Consider the following 19,652-nt stretch of genomic DNA (forward strand, 5'->3'; position numbering starts at 1 on the left):
CATGTCCCTTATATACACGTTCCTCAAAACCATCAATATCCAAATTTAAATGCCCCTATGTTTTCTCTTATCATTCCCAGAAGTGCCCTCTTCCGCCTACCGTACCCCAACGATGGTTTGATACGACTCCAAGACGAGACAAAACATCTGTCGAATGAACCAACAACACGAGATCTACAGTACAACATCACACGCGCAGCGCGGTGTGTTCCCGATCCGTATCTGAGCCGTACTACGAAATCGTCTGGAGGAACCCCTGCCGGCTCGAGGAAAACCGCCCGGCGTCCCAATACTTGATACATCCGTTCGAATCTGTAATCCTGGCCGTTGATTCCTGATGCCGGAAACTGAAGTTTATATCCCCCCCCCCCCGTTCAGTCTTGTCCACCCTCTCTCCCATGTCTCTGATACACAGATGTATGTCTTCACCCCCTTCTCCCCTTGAATATCTTCCCAAAACTTATGTGCCCCCCTATCTTCTAGTGTTAGTTGATCAATCCATTCGAATCTGTAATCCTGGCCGTTAATTCCTGATGCCGGAAACTGAAAGTTTATATCTCACCCCCCCCCTTCAGCCTTGTCCACCCACCCTCCCATGTCTCTGATACACAGATGTATGACTTCACCCCCTTCTCCCCTTGAATATCTTCCCAAAATTTATGTGCCCCCCTATCTTCTAGTTTTAGTTGAACAATATTTAATCTCGTTAAGAAATGCGCAACAGTACCACTACTTTAAAATAGTCCTAATTAATTCCCCTTAATCTTGAACCACTCTTTCTAGTTATCTCTAGTTAATAAGCTTGTAAAATGTTCCGCTTAGTTAATAATTATTTTTTCTACAATCTCCCTTCTAAAAATCATAAAGTGAATTACTATACAAAGAGCACACAAATGACCCGTCCCCCAAATCTTACGAATATTATATTATACCCTCTATTATATGTATAAGTTAGCTGTAGTTTTTTTTTTAGATTTATTATATAAAACAAAATAATATTGAAATGTGTATCCCCCTAGTTTTAAGAAATTCAAAATGTAAAACAATGAAAAAATGGCACCTTTAAGCTAACGCATACGTGCCTTATCAAATAAACAAATTGAAAAAAAAAAAAAATGAACGTATACAATTGCAAGAGTACAAGAAAAGAATTGAATTGGAGATAACTTTGAACCACACAGCCTTCACCAGAATAAGGTATTCCTTTACATTCCATGATTTACATGTTTGAAGAGTTATGAGATGTTTTGATGAGGCTAAATTTCCATAATGCTGGTTCGCGGGTAGTTTACTTGGGAGTTCTGAGAACCAAGTCGATTACAGAGAAAATGCCCCAGCATTTTTCTAGTATCGACGACCGTTCTCTGGAACTTCTGCCGAAAACGGGTTATGAACTAAACTATGGCTTCCAAAAAGTCACTCCGAAAGTTTAAACCTAAATCGGCTTCAGCCGAATTCGAATATTAGTATCTCTTCGGGGGTGTTGTTGTTCTATCATCTCAATATACCCTCGGGAGTGTTGATATAACCGCTTATCAAGAAGTGTTTTTATTCCTTGGAAGTTAAGAATACTTCCGTATTGTCTATGTTCTCTGTGTCGTTATTTTCCTTATCCCTAACCTTTCCATCAAGGAAATTATGAAAGGACAAATCATGACAAAGCGTAAATCTCCGATCAATATGGGGAACGTGCCATTTGAGCCAATCGCTACTGACTCTTGAAGCGGACCCTACACGTGTAGAAATATTGTCAATAAATCGATTATTGATCAATATATTGCTCGTGTAAGGGTATCTTGCAAATATTGATCATGTAGAAATCAAATGGGATTGACGTATTGAAGCAGTCTTGACAATATTTTTATTGACAATATTCTTGTCCCGTGTAGGGTCCGCTTGATAGACATATATGAGAGTTAGAATGAAATAATTCCCGTACAATGTTTATAAGATTCGCGTATTCCTCGTATTTGAGCGATTATTTAGACACCAACCAGAAGAGATCTATTAAATCCGATACCATTTGACTGAATGCGTTGAACATGAATAGAGTGATGAGCCTATTTTCACCATACTAAGCAAGATGGCTCACTAATTCGGTAATTTCTTGCCTTACAATCAATGGAATGCGTAAAAATTGACATGAACCGCTTTGCTTCGTTGTTAAGAACCAATATAATAACTCAAATGCGTTGAAAACAGTAAAATTCTCGTGTTTGAGCGCAATGAAAACTCGAATCGAGTGCCCCTATTGTTGTGCTACCATTTGACTCAATGCGTTGAACAAAGATGGCAGACACTGCTCTAACCAACGGCTTCAAATGGGTAGGGTGATAATAGAAACATGGCGTAAATGGGCTCATCACCCTATTACTCATTGTTTTGAACTTCAGCTTCAAATGGGTGAGTGGGAATTAAGCTAACTACAGAGCTGAAAGACTCAGCAATCCAAGCTACGGGAAGGTCAGTTAATTGAATTTCCTCCATTTGGCAGATTAACTTTGCTGAAAATTCAATAGTTGTAATTGTCCAATGGACAGCGTAATTACTGTCGTAATACTGAGACTTCGGTTATTGCGCTGGCAATTGACAATGTAAATTGCTGGTTTTCAGCAAAGCGAACCTGTCAAATGAGACAAAATAACGAATTACTGAAGTTATTAGATGACAAAAAATCAACAAAATTTGGCTGATATCCATCGCGCGGCTCCACAATTTCGATACGTGCAAAGCAAACAGCGGTGATAAAATTTATTTTTTTTATGTAGAATGAGTAAATAAATTAAATCTTTTCTACGCGCAACAAGCGGGAGTAAAACCACCCGCTAGGATACGGGTGCACGTTTCAAGGTGTTCCCCAAAGCTGAAAACACTCTGCTGAGATGCTGTCACAATGGATGATGCACATGTTTTGCACATATACAACTCTCCCAAGCCTGCGCAAGACTTTCCCTGACACAAACACTCATAAGCGTTCTACAAATCATATCGCTTGATATAAAATGCCCATTTCTTACTAAAATTCCTTCACTGCCATTAGTAAAATAGTTTCTGCTAGTAGCGCTAGGAGTGGATGATTGCACAACGAATACCGAGATGCTAAATTGCTCTTCCCTCTGAGTCAGAACTTCCCAAACGAGTCACCAACAACAGGTAAAAAAACAATTCCAATGAAAGATCCATTTTTTGGTAGCATTACCCATTGCAAAATTAGTTCCTGAGGGATTTTGCGATAAAAAATTTACGAAAATATTGATCCAATTCGGACCTAGTAAGGGTGTATGAGCTATAGAACTGGAACATGTCAACCGATTTCCATGGAATTATTGTTCGCTAAAGCCCTCTAAATTGCGCACATTTTTTCTAACGCAACTTTTGTTATTTTTTATCGTATTGTGCATAAAAGGCTCTGCGCATCATCATTTTTCAAGTTATCCAACCCGTGTCCATGTTGGACAACCCATATCTTCTCGATTTTTTGCAATAGAAGTGAATTTGAAATCATTCCTATTTGTTTTCTACTTATTTTCGGATAGTGAATTGAAAATGAAGTTTTTTGCTAAATATACAATAAAAAGTAGTAGCTGGTCTAAAAGCTGCAACATCGAAATCTGTCCAGCGATTTGCCAAAACTTTTCTTGAAAGTCAACTTTTCGACTCAAATTGTTTATCGCGATCTCGAGAGCGAGTAAAGGCGCTTTAACCTAGACTTATTAGCCAGGGCAAGGTGTAAATACCTCTGTCCCAACCCAAAGGACCAAAGGAGTGACATTAACCTTCTTAGCAAAGTCACTCCCAACGATTTATTATATTCCCTTAAAATTGAAACGGTCGGTTGTCCTCGTTTCTTCCTACTTTATGATTCAAAATAATTCGTTAATTAAATTATTTATTAAATGCATATTTCAATTGCCGTTTAATTTTGAAACATCTTCAAACCCAACTCTGCACAGTAGGCCTGGCCGTTTTAATATTTGCTACATATGAAAATCTGCTTCAAATATTAATCTTGACAAGAAAAACATTTCAGAATAATTGCAGTGTTTTCCAGGATGCTTTTCAATACTGACTGTGTAAGGGTTAGAATAGAATAGAATAGAATAGAAATTGTTTATCGCGATCTCGTATCAGATTGCAGAGGTGTGCGCCGCGCCGGCGATTGCGTTTTTTAGTTCAGCAAGTTCGGCATTCCACCTAAAGTATCATCTAGAAGCGCACTTAACCCGAAAGGGAATACTGCTGCTATGAGTCAGTGTGTTTTACCCACGCTCTCATCTAATATGATTACAATATGTTACATTCGAGCTCGTTGAATACGAGTATAAAGGAAATATATAGGGTACTTTCGAGCGAGTTGCCGCGTCGAGTGCGATGCCACCCTCTACTTCTCGTATATAGTCACCTTACAACGATAATATAACAATGCGAGTTTGTCCTCCGAAGAATAATAAAACTTAACAGTTGAATATTCCTTATTGAAAAACAAGAATTTTATTATTGATTTTGTGCATCAAGTTGCATCGCGGAGTACCGAAAATTCCAAGTACTACGTTGAAATTCTGTTTTTTACATTAACTGGGACTATGTATCATTCTAAAATAAAAATAAAACCTACGTAACGAAACTACGTAAGGTTTTCACACTTATAACTCCGCTATTACTAGACAGATTTTAATCATGCATAAACCACGCGATTCCGAAATGCCTAACTTAAATATTGGCAATAAATCATTAGCTGTGCAATAAAAACAATCTATTGAAAATTGTAAAAATTGAAAAACTCGCGAAAAAAGGGACAATTATCATTTGTTTGCGACTATTTCTAATCTATCATCGTCAGATTAATAGGGTTTCACTGTACATATAGCATACGTGAAATCGGCATACGATTTAGATTAGATTCATCGTGTATAGTTGTAGTGAGTATAATTTACCCTTCTGTTGGCAGTATTGCCAAGTCAGTATGTGTATCCGGGTCAGAAAAGGGTTTCCGTTGAACCAATAGCGTTCGTCCAAAGATGTATCAGGACTATAAAAGCCCAAATCACACCAGATACGTTTATATAAACGTTCTTAAGTTACTATGTGAATACAGTTTAGTTAGTACAGTCATTCGTTTTTCCGTTTCCGTTAGTCCGTCTATACTCGTTACAATACAGTCTAAGGTCGGTCGCTAACCGTACTCCGTGTTCTCCGTGTCTGTCAGTCTGATATAATCCGCTACAATAAACAATAAAAGTGTCAAACAGAAAGTCCCAGAGTTTTAATAGGCAGATAAAGAATATTCACCGACAAACCATACACCATTCATGAAGCAGCTTTTTCAGGCAGAGTCGTCAATAGGAAGCACCTAAGTGGCTCAATCAAATACGAGAGGTTTTCAATAGAGGCACCGTGTGTATGTTTGAATCATTTGTTGTTAACGTGTAGGTTCTGTGTCCCCCAAATTGGACAGTTTTGTTTATTTACTCCGTTGGAAAGGATGAAGTAAGCTTCGTCCGTCATTAATAGTCATAGCACAGTTTTCACTATTGATCTATCATTTTCAATGTAAAGCGCTACGATTTCAGCCCGTTTGGTGTAAATCGACTCATAGCTAAAAATGGAATTGGAGGAGTTGTTCAATGTTGAAATAGGATACATCCAGATGGCGCACCCTGTAGTTTTTATATAAAGTAACCCAATAATAAAGTTAACGTTCCAATAGTTTTCGATCACATCTTATTTGATCCGTAAAAACTCGTATCTGAAGTAGTACAATGAGCTAAAAATCGTCCCGCACAAGTAAAACAGTCAATTCTAACTACAAGCCGATCGGTGCCTATCGCACAAGCAGTCCATGTCATATTGGTGTACAAACAATATTGTATTGTTTCCTCCGGCTGCCAAGTGAAATGAGTTTGCCAAATGAAACAAAAGTGCCCGTGCTACGGGATAACACGATTTCGATCAACTTTAATAAAACTCGTGTTAGACCCACATTTCAGGAAGTGGAGCAATTAGCTAAAGTTAAAATGGAGCTTAATCTTGCTGAAGTTACGTACAATCAGCTACATCACGTTAAAAACTGTGTTTTGATCACGTTCAAAAGCTTAGCACAGGCAGAAAACTTCATTGAAAAGAACAACATGCAACACGAGGTCGAGTTTAATACCACCAGAATCAAGATCTCGGTGCATATGGAAAACGACATGGTGGACGTGCGTATCCATGATTTGGCCCTGCGCACTAAGAAAGATTACATTAAACAAATCATGTCGCAATATGGAGAAGTAGTATCTATTACGAATGACACCTGGAGAATTTTTTTACCGGCATTTCCAACGGCGTTCGTATTGTAAGGATGCGAGTGACTAAACCAATACCTTCTTACATGACTATCGAATGAAAATCTTCTATAAGCAAACAACGCTAATCACATATCCCAGGTAGACACCAACATGCCAATTCTGTAACCATACAGCCCACTACGGAAAACATGCGCCGAAGCAACTAGTCAAAAGTCGTCTACTAAAGCCAACTCTAACAAGCAGCCACCTTCAGATAAACCAAAAACAACAATCCAATTAACCAATAGTGCAGGTACAACGACCACGACAACCGCTCCCAAACCAACGACTAGCATCACCAATAAAGAAGAAAATACCGATGAAGACGGATTTACAACAGCGACCCGTAAGAACAAGAAACAAATAAGAACCTCTGATCGTGAACAGCAAGAAAGCAGTACCGATGATGACATGGACGGGAACGAGAACGCAAGAGAAGACAGACTGAATGACCCCCAAGCGGCTTCACCACCAAGGAAAAGGATTTCAACACGCAGCAGCAAGCTGCGTCAACAAGATCTGGAAGACCGACATTCTTAGCATTTTTTTTACTTATTTTAAAAAATTGAAAGACCCACGGCTCAGTTGTGCTAACGCATTGAGCCGTTTCAAATAAATCTTTAGATTAAAAAACAGAAGAGGGAGAGACCGTCGACGGCGCACGCCACCGTTAGATTTTGGCGCACTTTGTCCACAAATGCAGAAAAAAGGCCTGAAAAGCTTTTATTTTCAACAAGACAGAGCACCTTGCTACACAGTAGCCCTTACAATCAAGTTCTTACAGAGCAAATTCCCAGGACGCGTAGTCTCAAAAAATGGTGATTTGGAATGGGCTCCTTTTTCTCCGGATTTAACGGTACCAGACTTTTTCTGTGGGGTTAATTGAAAAGTAAAGTTTAATCTAGTAAACCTTAGAACCTTGACGAACTCAAAGCTAATATACTAACTGAAATTACTGTGATTAATCCCGAAATGCTATTCAGCTTCATGCAAAATTCCCGCAAATAAGCTGTTTTTATGTATCAAATGGGGGTGGTCATTTAATCAACGTTGTATTCTAAGCCTGGTTTGTAATAAATGGCAAAAAATATCCTAAAAAAATGTTTACTTGTATATTCCTTGTTTGGACGTGAGTCTTAGTTTTTTTCGTTTTTTAAGGTTTTTTATGAACGTGTCCACTGGAAAACAGACGGAGAAAGAATGACCGGAACGGTGAGAATGAAGAAACGGTGAAAATTCACCTTTGTTGGAAACACTGAGAAAAGATATGTTCTGAAGCATGAATCGAACCTGCGATCTCCCAGTCTCTAGTTGGGTGTTAACCACTCCGCCAACGAGGAACTGTGATGATGTCATCACATGTTCCCAACAGTTTCGTGATCACCGCCGCTGCCTCCAGCGGATACATCCAGCTGGCGCACACTGTACATTTTCTTTATTTTTTCGAACAAAACTTTTGAGCGGCTTAGTGGAATGTTTAATTACATTCACTAATCAACAGGATGGTTAATGAATTTTTTTTCGCATATGTGCTTTGAGTAACTTCGGTCGCTTATTTCATATCAGACATAAAGCATAAATACCTTTTTTCGCGTTTATGTTTCATTTGAAAATGATCTTAATTTATTTGGGTAATATAGGTTACTTTGTATATAAATCAGTGCTATACAAATTCTGATCAAAATAGTTCTATCAAATGACTAGAAATCAACTGTGTTCACGCAATGTGACAGTTACTGCGTAAGTTATCAAGAAATAGTTCCAGAAACATTTAATGACATATTTCAATAGGATGAAAATATTTAGTGAATTTTAAAAATTCTGAATACCTTTACAATCCTTTACTCATTCCATTCGGCTTCTCTCTCTTGATCACTAGTAAAAGCGTCGAAGGCCATGCTCTTAATGCTATTTGAAAGTTGTGCGTGTCATTATTCTAGCTAAAAATTGATTATTCTATGCGTACTACGCGTCTCCATTCACAAGTCTTTTAAATTTTATCGTAGTACTAGTATAGCCTAATTTTAAAGAGAACATTAAAAGCTTTCGAATGAGTATAGTGTGATCGCGGGCATTCTTTTTTGTTATTGCATTGGAAGTTCGAATTCAATAAAAGTTCACCATCAGTTATCTGAACAATGGCTAAACCAACTAGTAACTTATGTTTGTCATTTTACAATGTAATTTAATCACATGGATAATTTTCGTGGAGTAATGCAATGTATAACATCAGCCGGATGTAGTTCCTATGATCAAAATATGCAAAATATACTTGAGTTATTCCTTTTAAAATGGTGTCAAAAATTTATGTTACGTCCAAATCACTTAAAATCTCGCAAAAATGTCTCTGATAGATCAATTGATACGAGAGAAATATTAGCGAAAATATCGCGTATCCTTACAAATATGGACTCCAATCCGGGCTCGTACCACAGTGCAGCAGGGTGCAACATGTTTGCGCTGCTTGTGAACCTGCGTCGGGTTATTTTTATTATTAAGTGTGCATTGGGTTGGAATGCTCATGCCAAAACGTTTTCGGCGATTTAATGAATAATGAGCCTATTGGTACACACATTTCGAATAAACGTGATGTGTTTTTATCTGACAACATGCTTCTGTAGGTATTTCTAAAGCACGGACGGACTGAACCGAATTTGCGCCCACTAAAAGACAGATGTTATTTGAAGATTAGTACATTACTGAAAGTTTAATTGGAGGTTTTAATCTTCGCATTTTTTTCGGGTTGAAAAAACCTTTTTTTTTAATTTCTAATCCTATGTGCGGGGTTGGTAATCGAACTTAGGTGAGCTGCCTACAAGGTAATCTAGGTACCTTCTACGCTATGCCCGCCTCATAGCGTAAATAAAATCTCGTGGAATATTTCGTGGATGAACTGAATATTTCCTTCGGCAAGTGTAGGCATCCACATCGCAGTCCTCAATATAGAGATGCTCGATTTGTATATATTTTTTCAACCGACCTGCCTATTTTTGCTAGATAGAATACCATTTATTCAATTGTTCGACCAATAGCAAATTGATTATTTTTCAAATAGTTTGCTAATAATAATCGATTAATGCCAAGAGATAGTTGATTAATTAAAATAATCGATTAGTTTAAAAGTGTAGCAGAGAACATGGTGGTGTACTTGGTTTTACAATTTTGTTACTTTGACCATCAATAAATTATGTTTTATGGGGGAGGGTATAAAACAAATTGTAACATAAGCGAGTAGGAGAGTATGCTGGAACGTGAAGTAACATGTGTTTACTGAAGACTATATAGTCTCATGTCCTGAGATGAGTCTACAGTTTTGATAGCTACATTTTTAATGTCACCGTGGTCATGTCCTCTACACAATTTTTTTTAAGCTCCGCGATTTTGTTGTAAATTATTCTTCAGTTGTATAGAACGGACGTTTTGAAAGGCATTCTGTTCACCAATTAGGTCATCTATAATTTCAAACAAAACGTCGAGCAGCATCTCTCCCTGACAATTGGGAGCATTTCTTCGTAAGATGTACACTAGAGTGACAGGAAAAAAATTACCCCTATCGGCCCACCCCTGATTCGATTTCTAGTCCTACCAGGAGTACTTGCACCAAATTTGAAGCAAATCGGACAAGTCTAGCTACCGGACCAACGTGCCTGAAGTTTGTATGGGATTTTTCGACAATTTACATGGAGAAAACCCACTAACTCGCATTTTTGCCGCTAGGTGGCACTGCATGTATCGCATTATCACTGTAAGTGAAAATAAGAAAGATAATTTAATTGTCTACAACTTTGCCAAAGACTGCTAGTGAATTTGGCTTTGTTAAAAGAAGTTATTAAGCTTTTAGCGAAGTGATGTCTGAGTCAGTTTTGCATGGGGCCTAGCAGTGCATGGTTGTGTATCAGTACTCGATTTGCACGAACTAAGCATTTTTGTGAATTAACCGTAAGATTTATCTCTATGATATATTCAGAAGAATTGCAGTAAGTAATACGAGCCATGTTTTGGTTACAACGTTTTAGTTCCACATTTCACCACGTAGAGGGTGCCAACACTAACTTTTCAACAGAATGCGATAGAAATTAGGTGTCTTCCACAAAGTTGGAGAACAGGCATTTTCCAATAATTCTTTCGAACATCTTGATAGTCTATCTCTCTTCTATGAAAAGTTAGTGTTGGGGCCCTCTATGCGGTCATAGTTGGAACTAAAATTTTCCAACCAAAACATAACTCGTATTATGTCTTATAATTCTTCTGAACATACTATTGGGCTAAACCTATCGATTATTTCACAAAATGCATAGTTTGTGGGAATCGATTACAACCATGCACTGCTAGGCCCCATGCAAAACTGATTCAGACATCACTTCGTTAAAAATTTAATAACTGCTTTTAACAAAGCCGGATTCACTAGCAGTCTTTGGCAAAGTTGTAGACAATTAAATTATCTTTCTTATTTCACTTACAGTGATAATACGATACATGCATTGCCACCTAGCGGCAAAAATGCGAGTTAGTCCGTTGGTCCGATAGCTAGACTTGTCCGATTTGCTTCAAATTTGGTGCAAGTACACCTGGTGGGACTAGGAATCGAATTAGGGGTGGGCCGATTGTGTTTTAAAAAATTCATTATTTTCCTGGGCAGTCTAATGTACACCCAAAACAGACCCTGTAAGAATAGCTTATATTAATGCAATAAATACGAGCAAAAATTGCAAGCGTTCGGGTAATGTGCAAAAATTGCAAGAAGCCTCCTTGCATGTAATGCAAGAAACAGAAGAAACGAATTTTGCCTATGTATTAGCGATGTTTGTGTTTTGGTGACCAATAGGTGTTAGATAAAAAGACAGCTAGCGTTGGAAAATGAATCCCATACGGGCAGATCACTAACCAATATCTAATCCACCCAACCATGCCATCAGATAATTGTGAGTGGATAAAAGTTGTATATAAACACTTGGATGATTTCACGATTAATGAAAAAAGTAAAAACTGCATCATGATTTGAACTCAAATCCTTGCGCATCGTATCACCGACTATAGGCACTGCTCTATCTGTGCACATGCAGACAGAGCGTTAAGGCTCGTACAATCATCACATCCGCAATTTGATGCTATCTCCTGTTATGAATAAGCCGCAAAACTGCGTTCGATGATGTTGGTAAGGAATTCTATTCTATTCTATTCTAACCCTTACACAGCCAGTATTGAAAAGCATCCTGGAAAACACTATAGTTATTCTATAGTGTTTTTCTTGTCAATATTAATATTTGAAGCATATTTTCATATGTCGCAAATATTAAAACGGCCAGGCCTACTGTGCAGAGTTGGTTTTAAAGATGATTCAAAATTAAACGGCAATTAAATTATTCAAATAATGAATAATTTAATTAACGAATCATTTCGAATCTCAAAGGAGGAAGAAACGAGGACAACCGTACCAACCGTTTCCGTTTGAGAGGGATATGATAAATCGTTGGGAGTGACTTTGCTAAGAAAGTTATTGTCACTCCTTTGGTCCTTTGGGATGGGACAGAGGTATTTACACCTTGCCCTGGCTAATAAGCCTAGGATAAAGCGCCTTTACTCGCTCGGAAAACACTAAAGTTATGCTTTAATGTTTTTCTTGTCAATAATAATATTTGCAGTATATTGAAATATAATACACATATTAAAACAGACAGTCCTCCTGTGCAGAGTTGGGTTTGAAGATGACTCAAAATTAAACGGTAATTAAATGATCCACTTAATGAATCATGAATAATGAAGTCTTGAATGATGAAGAAACGAGGACAACCGTACCAGCCGTTACGGTTTAAAGGAATTTAGTAGAAGGTTGGGAGTGACGTTGCCAAGAGGGTTAATGCCACTCCTTTGGTCCAGGCTTCTTGAGATGGGACAGAGGTATTTTCACCTTGTCCTGGCTAATCAGCCTTGCGCTTGTGCTCACTCTCTAGAATAAAGAAAAAGTATAAAGTGGAAAATTTAACAAATGATCTTCAGGGTGATCAACCTTTTATAATTAAATAATAAATAACCGCTAAAAGGCTTATTACTTCCACCCAACAAGCTCAATATACAATATGACTAATGTGGATGATGTATGTAATATAATATATGCAAACAAAATCCTAAAAATAATGTTGTAGGTAATACATATAATGAGATGTACTGATAATAATCCGACTGTATCAATCATTTGCGTCACGTTCTCAAGAATTATATGCGAAAAATGACACATGTACCCAGCGCAAAACATACGTTTTATGTCCAAAATGTAGAATATCCTGTGTTTTTGTGAAACAATAAGATAATAACTGGAAGTCTCTCACCCGATAATCGTCATGGCCCATTTTTTCAGTAAAGAGACTCTTGTGCTCTGAGTGAAAGATGTTTCCTCTTCGTGGCACAGTCACAAGCTCCAAAATTTTGCAATTCCTTGTTTCCCGATTTCAAGCTATCACTATCAACACTATCAATACCAATTTATTTTGATATTTTTGCATCATTTCCCTTTACATCAAAACCAATATACTTAAAGCGGTGCAATCAACACATGTTCATCAACAGATTTTTCCGTTTTTGTAACATTTCACTTATTAAAAACCAGGTAAAAACTAACAAATTAAATAAATTAAAAACTTAGATTTTTTAGCGGAAGAAAATTGTGTCAAAATTTTTCACGACTTGCTTCGGCCACAGCCTACTCCCTCAAAATGGATGCGTTCGATGATGTTGGTAAGGAATGAATAAAAAGTAGACGGAAAAAAGAAAACTCGCTGTGCGTTTCTATAACACCCAGCATAGGCACGTGAATGTGGTGGTAATCCTTTGACAGTGTGTTGAAGAAACGTATGTACGTATAGCGACAGATGAAGTGATTTTATATGCTTGCAATGATTGCAAGCGGCTTACACTGCAAAATTTCAAGCGATGCTAACATTATTTGCAAGTTATTGTCGCTTGCAACTATTGCAAGAGATTTTTGTTTTGGGTGTATTCACAATATATAGTGACAGAACGAAGCTAGCGCCGGATTGACGCCAGCTCCAAAAAAAACGAAAACACTATTTGTGTTTCTGGGCAAACCCCTAGACCTGCATGGTCTCGCAAAAGAAAGAGTTCTGATTAAGCTTATGAATAATTAATGAAATCGAAACTTGATTTGTCCTGTCACTAATTTGGTATCAGATTCTGATGAGATGAAGTCGAAACACAAAATACATAACTAATTTAGTTAGAGTTTTGTTCTCTACGTGCAAAGATGGTTTTAAACAATTTTCTCCTTAGTGGAGAAAAATAGTTGTTACCTAAACTTTTCTCCACTAAGGAGAAATATAGCATAATGCAAAGTAGAGTACCAGCGAAAACAGAATCATTTTTGGGAGTAGATGTCATTGACAAAGTTGTATAATAAAGGGTGTCCCACATCAAATTGCATCGCGGAAAAAAAGCTGTAGAAAATAATCTTTTAGGTATTTTCTCTTGAAAATTTGGGTAGAAGTAGTTTAGAGTGTATAATTTATACTGCATTTTTATCGTTGTTAGTTTTTCGAAAAATGGAATAAAATGCGTCACCCGAAAATCAACGTCGCGAATTGATTTTGCGTAAGAAGCACGAAAATCCTCAACTCTCTCAAGGGAACATCGGAAAACAACTCGAAACCGTGTAGTCAACGGTAAGTCGTGTGATTAAACGTTACTACCAAACTACCCCAACGGAAGGAGAAATGCGGTCAGAATCACAAGCGTGTAGTGAAACGGAATGCTCCGATCAGGAATGTTGTCACAAAGATGAATCTGCCCAAGCCTTTCGTTAAGAGAGCTAAGGACCGAGAGGGACTGCATACTTACAATATACAGAAGGCTCCAAATCGTGACGAACGGCAAAATGCGGTGCGAAAGTCACGAGCCCGGAAACTATATACCCAGATGCTGACGAAGCCTAACTCCTCATCATGGATGATTAGACTCACGTCACGACGCACTTCCGGCACCCACCAGGGCTACTGTTCTTCAACGCCCAGAACAAGTTTGATGTTCCAGAGGAAGTAAGGAAGCAGAGTTTGCCAATAAATACATGATTTGGTAAGCGATCTGCTCATGTGGCAAACACAGTGCACCGTTCGTAGCTACCGGAAGTGTAAACGGGGAGATGTATCTCAAGGAATGTCCACGGTAGTGTCTGCTTCCTCTGTTGAAGCAACGCGAGGGCTGAATCTAGCTTCGTTCCACTATTCAAATGTTGTCATGGAGTAGTACGAAGCCAACGGGGTCAATTTCGTACCCAAGGACATAACCCTCACTCCTACACACCGGAACTAAGGCCTATAAAAAACTATAACTGGACAATTATGAAGCAGGCACTACGGAAGCATCCCAAGGATGTCAAACCTGAGGATAACATAAAGAAAAAGTGGGTTTCCGTACAGAAGAAGCGGCAGCCAGATGTTTTACAGAACCTAATAAGTGAATTTAAGATGACGGTGATCGCGTATAGTTATGGTATTGAATTTGAATGAAATAAATAGGCCAAAAGCTTTGGGTTATATTCTATTGTCTGAAAGTTTGAAAAAGATCGGTCTACTAGATAATTTTCTACAGGGTCTTTTCCGTGATGTAATTTGATGTGCGACACGCTTTAGAAGCTTGGCAACAACTTTTCGTTTGTCGACCTCTCGGTTGGATTGCACGCTATGTTTTTCAAATTATGAACGAAACTTATTTGCATCTGCTCCCTTTTTCGGTTACTAAAAGTTCACGTTTAATAGCAGTTGATTCATTCGGAATAAACTATCCAGGCTAGCACCACTGTGTTTTCCATGAATATGACAATATTTCAATAGGCAAATTCCATGTTCCTACAATAGTTTTCTATCGGTATCACTATTGTACATTGTACGATTAATTTAGTAACAATATATTTTTACTCACTTCGCATTCAGTCCCTCGATCTCCTCGGACTGCTCGGCGAGAGAGGACTCCAGGTCCAGATAGGCCCCGTAGTCCCCGTCTTTGTACACTTGCAATGCTGCATCGTCCAGCTGAGGAAAGAGAGGAAATAAAAAAGAACACATAACTATAAAGAATACTAAACACGCTGTAGATTTAGCATAGATTTATCAAAATTGAAAAGAAATGCAAATGTTCAGCTGTGCGGTCCAGCGGAAAAACAAACCAAACTCCGGATTCAACAAGCATAGAGAGAGAAATAGGAACAGAATACAAAGGCAGAAATTATGCAATCGCAGCTAACATAAACAAAAAAAACACCGTTGAAGTTGAACGACCTTCGCCGGGCCGCCAGGTTTCTGCTGGTTAGTTGGTCCTCCTAACTATTTCGCGTCATACCCGCCAAAGCCTCACCCCGCCCCGGCCGCCCTTTGCTTCGTCGTGACGACCAACACAGCACAGTACGTTCAGCAATGATGGTCTTTGCAGCAAACTAATCTCCAATTAAATGCATTTAATCCACTTTTTTCGATGTTTTGCAGCTGGTGGGAGACGCGAGACCAGCTATCCCATAAAACTGAAGCTTCTCTCGTCTTCGACATGCACCGCGCAAGGGAACGAAAGAAACGTTTATTTTTTGTTCTTCTTTTTAGCTCTGTTGCTGCTACCACGAGGACTAGTGTGGATCGCACAATTCTCACTTCCAAAGAGTTATCTTCTTCGGTTGGTTCTATGATTATTCTTCTGTGAATAGTACTGTATTTTCTTAACTAGATTAGTAGTGAAATTTAATCAAAAGAGTTAAGGCTTCGAAGTGCTGAAAGTTTTGTTGGTGAAAGGGTCACTGCAGAATGGTCAAATAATTTCGAGTCCATAGCCGACGCTAAATAGTTTAGCTGACGAATGCTTTTCAATAGATGTGGTAAAATCATCCGATGCCCACCACCAATCTTGTCAACCCGTTACATCGGATTAGATAATCCTAACAGGTAGTTGGAGAAAAGTAAAGGATTTGAGATCTTTCTAACACACTGCTAGGACGATCGCTCCAGGTTTGTTAATGTGCACTTCCAGCGTTACACCATCAGATCACCGGACACTAATTGCTAGAGAAGGCCAGAAGGCAGTGTGAAAGACCTACTAGAGACAACAACAACGACTGCAAAAAGCCTGACACAGTCGAAATGAAATTCAACGACACCTTTTTCTCGTAATGAGCCAGTTAGGAAGGTTCGGGCGCGATGGAAAACCGGCAGAATAAAACTTGTAAGTTTAATTGTCTCACGGAAGAGCATAAAGTTGCTGATGGGAAAGAACTTCCCCAAGTTAAACATTCTTAGGACCGACCAAATCAAGATTCAAGTCATGCACATTACCCGTTCCGTTGGGCTATTAAACCAGGCGGGTTTTCGAGGAAAAGATTTAACCTTCGTTTGTCAAGAGGTCGCATCTAGTGTCAAGTTCAGGAACATGTGGTAAACGGCCTGAAATGAACTTGGAGTTTTTGAAACTCGCTTAGACATTTCAGCCTCCCCGTAAAGATTTAATTCTCCAGCTCCTGTAACTTTACATATGAATATCAGCGTTTTAACCGGTTCGCTTTCATGTCGATTGATTGCCAATTTTCCGTGCAGCCCATTTCCTCGTGACCTACATTTCGATCCAGCGATTGCTTACTGAATTGGAATGAATATTCGGATTTGATGCTGATTTTCATTGAGCGCACATAATAGTGGCGTAGCTGGTGCTAAAATAGTTTGAGGAGCTGTAGTTTTTTTACATATTCCAGAAGAAACATTTTTTTTCATTTATTCATAAATAAAGTACTAGAACTTGAAACTATTCCGTTCTTTCTTTAATTTATTATGATGATCTTGCGTTTTTCGCATATCGTTTCATGGGACAAAAAAGATTCAGTTTCTGCTAACCTTCACAGTACTAACGAAACTCAAAGACATGTGATCGCGTTATTGTTTATCAGAACAGTAATGTACCGGTTGCAAACGAAAGACTGCTTTTACAACATCCGCATCATCAACGAATACAGTTTGAAGCTCGGTAGTGTCGTTGAAGTTAAAAGCGATTTTTACGCGCAAGCAAGAACAACATTAAACTTGATGATTAAGCCACCGTCAATAATATGAATAACAGAATAACAAGTAGGCAATAGGGTTCGTAGGACCGATCCTTCTTGGTGAGAACCGGTACTGCGGAACTGAATACCTGTAGTACCGGTAAAAAATCGGTACTCGAATATTTTTTTCAAAAAATTCAACAAACACTTCAAAGTGAAATTGAATGTTTGATTCGCTCTGATTACAACAACATGTTTATTATTTTCAAATACTTCGGAATGACATGTTTCATTTCAGCAGAAGATATTTCACATATGCCGCACATTCTTTTACTTCGAGATCTACGCCACCTTGAAATCAATAACTGCTAAGCGGTGCGATTTTCGTCGACATCAACAGATAGTAATGTAAGAAACCTTATCATCAACAGTAAATCAAAGCGAGAATGGCAGTGAATCTGAGCAGGTTACTCGCATTTTGTCTCGGCATTATCGCTTTGCTAAAAATTGGTTTCGACCTTTATGCGGCAAATCAAAACAACTTTATGCGTCTCTTACGCTAGATGTGAATACTTTGAGATTTAGTACAATATCGTTAAAATTTTATTTCGACCAAATAGTGTAGGAATTAAACCACACCGTTCAGTACAACGGGAGCTAGAAATGTTTAAATTCTAGAATAATTATGATGAAGGCCTCACCTCATTCCCCCACAAAGGTGTATGCTCAACGATTTATCTAGAAGATAATTAATATAATTTAAAGCCACCTTGCAGAACGATATTTGGAAACGAATTCCCCTACACAGTCCACATAGAGTAATGTTTCGATTATATCACGGTCGGTAGCGTGATATATTCAAAACAAAATAAAAAATTACATTCAAGCATTAATCAATGTATAGTAATAAAAAGTTAAAGTTAGTTAAAATAATAAATCATAGTAGGGTAATGAGCCTATTTTGCCATGTTATTTTTAATATTAACACGACATTGAACTTAAGAACTAATGTTGGGGAGACTTGATCAAGATTTTATGGGGAGACTTAACCAAGTAGCATTAAGCTGAAGAAAGATACACAATTTTTGATATTTACTATTCTGTGGTACCTACTGTTAAGGTTAATCACGTCACAAAAATATGACCCTATATTTTTATAGTACTAGTACAAAAATTTGCATTTATAGGGCTCATTTCGTGACGTGTGAACATGCAATGTAATACGTACAGTTAGTCTCAAAAAGAAAATGCAATAAAAAATCAAAATTCATGAAATACAATCCTTTCATATTTTTTCCTAGTTATAAGGACCTCGACATTATGGAAAAAATGATTACAGCATGTTTTGTGGCTTTATTTTTTGTTCTGATAATTCAAAATTCTCTTGATCAAGTCTCCCCACGACTTTGTCAAGTCTCCCCCAGTGGGACTTGACTCGAATAAAGGATCTCAGAAAAACTTTTAAAATAGTAAATTTACAATTCTGCGAAAAAAAATTGAATACGCTCAATACTTTCGCACATTATATTTTAATGAGTTTTGATAGATAATATTTTTTTTATAGATTTAAGTAAGTTTAACTGTAAACCTGGTCAAGTCTCCCCATGTTCTTATATTCACATCGATTCAAGAGAAAATGCATATCTCGGCATACCTACCATATCTTGCGTATTTTGCTTTTCACATTATTTTGTTAGATTTTCCTGCGGATAACTAACAATTTAAAAAAAGAAGTTGATTTGTGTACCCGCTACACCAGACGGGTACTTTAAGGACACGGCAAATAAGTTAAGAAGAATTTAAAACTAGAATTGGAACCGGAATATCTTTCGGACGATTCCAATTTTAGTTTAGGCAATATTAGCCATTGCAACAACGTATTGATAAACCATGATTTCGAGATTATTTGCGTTTAAAGTTTCGCGCTGCGCCTTCCGCCCCCGTAAAGGAACAAGATGAATAGCGCTATAGCTTTGCTTCTACTGCTTAGACATCTATAAAAACTAAAAGGGGCAGCCCTATGGGGTTGCACGAACTGTAGACGTAGGACTACACTACTTAATGTAAAATATTTATTTTCTTAGTACTTAGTGTGTGGGAAAAAACACCCGGACCGGTGAAGAAAAATCAAATTTTAGACAATATAATCACTAGGGTGGGGCAAAATGATCGTATTTTCAGCACAGCACTTTTTTGGTTCCATTTGGGGTCCCAAACAACTGTGCAAAATTTGGGGTCGATTGGATTTGACCCGGCGTAGCGCATTGCGTTTGAAATTTGTATGGAAATTAGTATGGGAAAAC

The 19,652-nt window shown here is 38.0% G+C and overlaps 1 protein-coding gene across 10 annotated transcripts in view; it reads right to left on the reverse strand.

Moving 5' to 3' along the window:
* Positions 1–19,652, reverse strand: part of LOC131692285 (FH1/FH2 domain-containing protein 3) — a 428,161-nt gene that overhangs the window by 149,690 nt on the left and 258,819 nt on the right. For all 10 annotated transcript variants that reach the window (XR_009305953.1, XR_009305954.1, XM_058979247.1 and 7 more), the window contains one exon: positions 15,258–15,367. Coding sequence is in view for 8 of the 10 variants with exons in the window: in XM_058979247.1 (XP_058835230.1) it covers positions 15,258–15,367 (110 nt within the window). In the remaining 2 variants the exon portion in view is untranslated. The remainder of the gene's footprint in view (positions 1–15,257; positions 15,368–19,652) is intronic.

Source organism: Topomyia yanbarensis, chromosome 3, assembly GCF_030247195.1.
Source record: "Topomyia yanbarensis strain Yona2022 chromosome 3, ASM3024719v1, whole genome shotgun sequence".
In the NCBI taxonomy this organism is placed as follows: Eukaryota; Metazoa; Arthropoda; class Insecta; order Diptera; family Culicidae; genus Topomyia; species Topomyia yanbarensis.